The 7,001-nt window shown below is 44.0% G+C and overlaps 1 protein-coding gene across 1 annotated transcript; it reads left to right on the forward strand.

The window, feature by feature from the left end:
• Positions 1–294: 294 nt before the first annotated feature.
• Positions 295–6,599, forward strand: LOC307099059 (large ribosomal subunit protein eL13-like; the record flags this gene model as incomplete). The annotated part of the gene is made up of 2 exons (XM_079770262.1): positions 295–351; positions 6,210–6,599. The coding sequence occupies 2 exons, from the start codon at positions 295–297 to the stop codon at positions 6,597–6,599; spliced, it is 447 nt and encodes a 148-aa protein (XP_079626388.1).
• Between the last annotated feature and the right edge of the window lie 402 nt (positions 6,600–7,001).

Raw genomic sequence — 7,001 nt, forward strand, 5'->3', positions numbered from 1 at the left:
ATATTAGCAGTAAGTTTGTGAAAACTGTATTGCAATAGAGTAAATACAGCCTTCTTTTCTTCTAACTTTGGGGAATTAAGTCAGAGAATAAAACATATTCACACTACATTAAAAATTCTATCAAAGTGTAAGCATACATTTGAGAAACAGGTCCTAAATGTTCCTGCAATGAATACATGATTTATAGAAGTCAGTTGGAAATAATTTAATGGATGCCTACCTTGTGCCAAGCATAAAAGTGGAAAATTAAGGACAAGAGATGAATATTGTGCCATCCTGACCCTTTACGTAGTAATGAGGTTCTACTATGTGAACTTCAGAAATATCTGCAAATCGTTCCACATTGTCCCAGTAAAAAGACACAACATGAAAAAGGAGAAGGGAGAATCTATTGAAATGTGTGTGTGTGTATGTGTGTGTGTGTGTGTGTGTGTGTGTGTGTGTGTGTGTGTAGAGAGAGAGAGAAATCTGGAGAATATATGAAGCCATAGAATATAGGGAGATGAGTAAGAGAGACACAGAGACAGTGCTTAGAGAATCGAAAGGCATAAGGAGAGGTTTAGATAAGTTAAACGTCCAAGGACCTTGGTCTGGGAAGACATATCTGAGATCAGCCTTTCTCTATATGGTTTCATGCCCAGAGAGGCATGTCTGGCTTGCTCCTTGAGGTGTGCAAAAATGGTACCAGAAAATCCAGACTTATATAGCACAAATTCAAACAGAAACAATTATTTATGTCCTGATAATTCTTGAATTATCTTTAACCTTCTGTAATTAAATGTACTTGGGTCACGTGCATGTTCCTGAATCAATCAATGTAGGATGTGGGATGACAAATACAGATTTTCCAAGCCTGAAGATGCTCACACTTAGCTCTGTGGCATGGAACTTTGTGAGGGAAAATGAGTGGTTCTCCAAATACAACTGATGATATTGTTAGAAGTCTACATGCATGCTTGATTGTTTAAAAATAAATCAAACAAAAAATTAAAATACAACCAAACTCAGGAGTTTGAGGAAGTTTGGGAGAGTCATTGTTCTTGCATACATGCTTGAGCAATGAATTAAAAGTGGACAAAGCTATAGGTTATTACAAATCTCAAAGCAATAGATGCCAGTGACCTAAGCTCAGACACAATAATGAAGAAGATTTTAAGATTATAAATATTTAATGTTCATATCAGTGAATGGATAAATATATTTGATGAATAAGGAGATATAGTCAAGAATATTCCCCAGGCTTCCAGATGGGGCTAACCTGAGGAAGAGAAGAAAGAAGATGGAGCAGTTGTAGAGAATGAAGACTTGACATCTCCCAAAGTTATGCCAAGTGCTTTGTTACATAAACCATTTCAGTTTAATCCTCATGACAACATGAAATAAAGTATGCATCTTATTTGACAGAAAAATATAGGGAGACTTACAGATTTAAAGAACTTTTTCAAGGCCTATCCATAAGGTTGGAGCTAAAATCTGCATATAACCCTCCTTCTCTGACAAGATAAAAACTATATTCATATTTACATAAGAAGTAAGTAACAGAAGTGAAGTTAAAAAACCCTGAATATGCCCTAACTGGTTTGGCTCAGTGGATTGAGCGTCTGCCTGCGGACTGAAGGGTCCCAGGTTCGATTCTGATTAAGGGCATCTACCTCGGTTGCAGGCACATCCCCAGTAGGGGTTGTGTAGGAGGCAGCTGATCAATGTTTCTGTCTCATTGATGTTTTTAACTCTCTATCCATCTCCCTTCCTCTCTGTAAAAAATCAATAAAATATATTTTTTTAAAACCCTGTATAGAATATATAGGAAAACTTATATTGAGATGAGGAATGTTAAATACGTTAATATCATTTTATACAGAGTAACTTCATTAACAAAATCATTTCTTTACTTAAGAAATGCCATATTTTTCAACAGTGGAACATTTCAAAAATCTATGTTTATATTTCAACATACATATTCACTTAATGTGTTTATGTTTATTGCTCCCTCTGTGTACCAGTATGTATATAACTGGTATGTAAAACACTAGAATATGTTTTAATTCAATCAATTTCAACTGATTAAGAAAATTTCATATATTATTTGTGATTCTTACTGTTCTTCATTGCTTACAAGTAACTGAAATCACAGGTTATCACTCCATAATCTTTTTTGAATAATTTTTTGACTAATTAATGGGCAAATGGCACATGGTTCTTCTGATTCTTAACCAAGAAATATCTTCATATTTAATTTCACATTTTCTCCCTTCTCTTCACATTTTAGCTGAAAATTATTTCAATCAGATCACCAAACACTTGTCAGATCCATTCTTCCTGGGCCCTGGGAGAAGTGGCCAATTCCTTCCAAGTCTCCCAAACCAGATTCATTTCTTCAGTGGCATCTACCTAGCCAACACTTCATTATTCATGTGCTCTTTTCACTTTCAAAGTCATACTATCCAATGGGAAAATGAGATAAAAACACCATCTGTGTCCCTTATAAATAAATTCATTTTACTAGATAAACTGCAGGTTTATTTTAGCAATATCACTTGTTCCTGCACCAGTCAGGAAGGGCTAGGGGTTGACAGGTTTGATAAATCTTGGCATGTTGTCTGCCTTTCTTCATAAAACACTTCTAAAATGTAAGACATTTCCAGATTAACTTCATGCAACATTTGTCTCTAAAATTGTGACCTATTTCTCAGAAATTTTTACCTAATTTCCCAGTGAATTAGGAGACTATGACATAATTTACATGAAAGTAGTAGTTTTATTCTTGTTCTTGCTGGGGCTGCTATTTTTATCTTGTGCCTCTGGATGGCCTAAGAACCACAACAATAAGGAAGTTTAACACTTAAGTAGGGCTATTAATTTCTGCCCCTCTAAGTCAGTGATATCAATTCCTTGTCAAAGATAACAAAGGTTTTCAGTACTGTTTTTTCATCACTTTTATTTGTTAACTAGACGCCCGGTGCATGGATTCATGCACCAGTGGAGTCCCTCGGCCTGGCCTGCAGCCTCTTGCACTCTGGGACCCCTTGGGGATGTTGGTCTGCCGGTTTCAGCTTGATTCCCACAGGCCAGGCCAAGGGACCCCACCAGTGTACCTATCTGTGCACCAGGCCTCTAATCTCTATATATATATATATATAAGCCTCAGTGACTGAACGACTGAACAACCGAATGATCAGTTGACTGGTCACTATGATGTGCACTGACCACCAGGGGGCAGACGCTCAATGCAGAAGCTGCTTCCTGGTGGTCAGTGCCTTCCCACAGGGGTTGTGCTGCTCAGCTGACCGGCCCATCCCAGCAGCCCACCAGCTCGGCAGCAGTCACTCACTCCCTCAGTAGTCCTGCAGGTCCAATCTCCAGAGAATGGGCCAGACACTAACGGACCAGTGCTGCCAGCTAGATCTCAACGGCACCACTGGCCTCCTGGAAGTCGGCCTCAGGCACCACAGCCACTTTCCCTCCCTAGATGCTCCACAAGGAAGAAACAATATAAAAGTGGCCGTCAGGTGGCTCCCGACAACCAGTACAAACGTCAGCAGGATGGATCCAGATCCTGGGCCAGCCAAGGACATCCCACCGCCCACTGGAAGGGCCGATCACTTCATGGGCCCCCCCCACCCCCTCAGGATGGGCGCCAGATGCAGGGCTTACAGTTGGCGAGTGCTGCCGCTGCGGTGGCACGAGCATCTTCTTAATAGGACTGACTGGGCACGAGCCCGCAGCAGGCGCAGCAGGACCAGGATGAGCAGGAGCAGCTGACAGGAGCAGCAGGTGGTGTTGGACTGCTGGTTTCAGCCCAATCCCCACAGGCCATGCCAAGGGACCCCACCCATGCACACATTCATGCACCGGGCCTCTACTATGCATATAAGATCTTTGATTAATCTCTTCCCACAATCGTCCCTCTCTCCTTCCCTCTGAGATTCATCAGTCTGTTCCATATTTCCATGCCTGTAGTTTCTGCTCCTGTATTGAGCATCTGCCAGCTGGTGGTCAGTGCATGTCATAGCTACCAGCCAGTTGGCCAGTCGGCCAGTCGGCTGGTCTGCCGGTAGCTTAGGCTTTTATATATAGACTAGAGGCCCAGTGCACAAATCCATGCACTGGTGGGGTTCCTTGGCCTGGCCTGTAGGATCAGGCCAAAAACCAGCTCTCTGACATCCCCTGAGGGGTCCCAGATTGCGAGAAGGTGCAGGCCAGACCGAGGGACCACACTGGTGCAAAATCAGGGTTGGAGAGGGACCGCGGGAGGGCTCCAGGCTTGTACGGCCCATCTTGCCCAGTTCTGATTGGCTGGACCCCAGTAGCAAACTAACCTCCGGTAGAAGCGTCTACCCCCTGGTGGTCAGTGCACATCATAGCAACTGGTAGAACGGTAGAACGAACAGTCAGACACTTAGCATATAAGGCTTTTATTATATACTAGAGGCCCGGTGCACGAAATTCATGCACTGGGGGGGGGTGTCCCTCAGCCCAGCCTGCACCCTCCCCAATTCAGGACTGCTGGCTCCCAACTGCTTGCCTACCTGCCTTCCTGATTGCCCCTAACTGCTTCTGCCTGCCAGGCTGATCACCCCCTAACCACTCCCCTGCCAGCTGATTGATGCCTAACTGCTCCCCTGCCAGCCTGTTTGCCCCTAACTGCCCTCCCCTGCAGGACTGGTCACCCCTAACTGCCCTTCCCTGCAGGCCTGGTCACCCCTAACTGCCCTCCCCTGCAGGCCTGGTCACCACCAACTTCTCTCCTCTGCCGGCCTGGTCACCCCTAACTGCCCTCCCCTGCAGTCTTGATCGCCCCCAACTACCCTCCCTTGAAGGCCTGGTCCCTCACAACTGCCCTCCCCTGCTGGCCATCTTGTGGTGGCCATCTTGTGTCCACATGGTGGCAGGATCTTTGACCACATGGGGGCAGCCATCTTGTGTGCTGGAGTGATGGTCAATCTGCATATTACTCTTTTATTAGATAGGATAGAGGCCTGGTGCATTGGTGGGGGCCAGCTGGTTTGCCCTGAAGGGTGTCTTGGATCAGGGTGGGGGTTCCCTTGGGGCGTGGGGCAGCCTGGGCGAGGGTCCTGTGGTGGTTTGCAGGCCAGCCACGCCCCCCCCGACAACCCAAGTGGAGGCCCTGGTATCTGGGATTTATTTATCTTCTATAATTGAAACTTTGTAGCCTGGTGCGGAGCCAAGCCTCCTGCTCACTCCGTGGCCTGCAGCCATTTCTGTTGGTGTTTATTTATCTTCTATAATTGAAACTTTGTAGCCTTAAGAGGAGACCAAGGCAGGCCAGGTCTGCAGAAGCTTGGCTTCCTCCATTGCCGGGGGCAACCCTAGCCTCTTGCTCTCTCCAGCTCCGTGGCTGCCGCCATTTTTGTTGGGATTTATTTATCTTCTATAATTGAAATTTTGTAGCCTGGAGTGGAGTCCTAGGCTGGCCAGGGTGTGCGGAAAGCGTGGCTTCCTCCATCGCCGGGGAAACCCAAGCCTCCCTCCTGCTCTCTCTGTGGCTGCAGCCATCTTGGTTGGGTTAATTTGCATACTCGTTCTTGATTGGCTTGTGGGCGTGGCTTGTGTGTGTGGCAGACGTATGGTCAATTTGCATATTACTCTTTTATTAGATAGGACTAGAGGCCCGATGCACGAAATTTGTGCAAGAGTAGGCCTTCGCAACCACGGCAGCTGCCTCGATCCATCCCTCGCTGCCATGGCGGCTGCCTCGATCCCTCCCTCACAGCTGCGGCAGCTGCCTCGATCCCTTGCTGCCCCCATGGCTGCCTTGATCCTGTGGCTGTAGCCCCGGCTTCATCCAGAAGGTTGTCCGGAAAGATGTCGGCCGTTCTGTCAATTTGCATATTACACTTTTATTATTATAGATAGATCATTTGGATATTATCATCGCAGTATATCTGTACTTACTTAATGTAACAGTTTAAGTGTTACCACCTTACTGTGACATAGATCACATGGATGTGAGGTCTGAAATCCTAAATTTATTTCTAGTTCTTTCACCTACAGAAACTGGGAAAAGGAGTCAGTAAGGTCTCCAAATCCCAGTTTGCTTACATATAAAATAGGTGTACTTACACATATACCAAAGGCTCTTTAGAAAATTAAAATAAAACAAATAAATTATGTAAAACAATCCTTTCATTAGGGTATGGAGATTAGAGACTCCTTGGGACTTCATTGGTGTCTGTCTCCTCGGGCAGGTGGCTGGCATCCACAAAAAGGTGGCCCGGACCATTGGGATCTCGGTGGATCCGAGGCGGCGGAACAAGTCCACTGAGTCCCTGCAGGCCAACATGCAGCGGCTGAAGGAGTACCGCTCCAAGCTCATACTCTTCCCCAGGAAGCCTTCGACCCCCAAGAAGGGAGACAGTTCTGCTGAAGAACTCAAATTGGCCACACAGCTGACCGGACCAGTCATGCCCATATGCAATGTCTATAAGAAGGAGAAAGCCAGGGTCATCACGGAGAAGGAGAAGAACTTCAAGGAATTTGCCAGTCTTCGAATGGCCCGTGCCAATGCCTGGCTCTTTGGCATCTGGGCAAAAAGAGCCAAAGAAGCTGCAGAACAGGATGTTGAAAAAAAAAAATAAAGTGCTGTTGGCAACTTATTTTTTTTTATGTGACAAAAAAAAATTAAAATTAAACAAATAAATTATGTAAAACAATCCATAGTATGGATTTATTTTTTCTTTATCAAGTTAGTTTGAAAAGAAATTAGAGTGCAATGTTTCTTAATAGTTTGCTATATTTTATTTTTCCTTTTTCTTTTATTTTTATTATATTTACTGGGGTGAAATTGTTTTTATAATTTTTATTTTTATAATTTATATATATTTATAATTTATAATTTTTAATAATTTTTATAAAAATTGTTTTTATAATTTTTATTTTTATAATTCATAATTTTTATTTTCACAGATTTGGACTAAAATTTGTTCAAAGTGGAGAGTACTCTGTAAAGCAGGGTCTTACTTAGCCATCAGTACTTAAGA

This window comes from Cnephaeus nilssonii, assembly GCF_951640355.1.
Source record: "Cnephaeus nilssonii genome assembly, chromosome: 5".
Classification (NCBI taxonomy): domain Eukaryota; kingdom Metazoa; phylum Chordata; class Mammalia; order Chiroptera; family Vespertilionidae; genus Cnephaeus; species Cnephaeus nilssonii.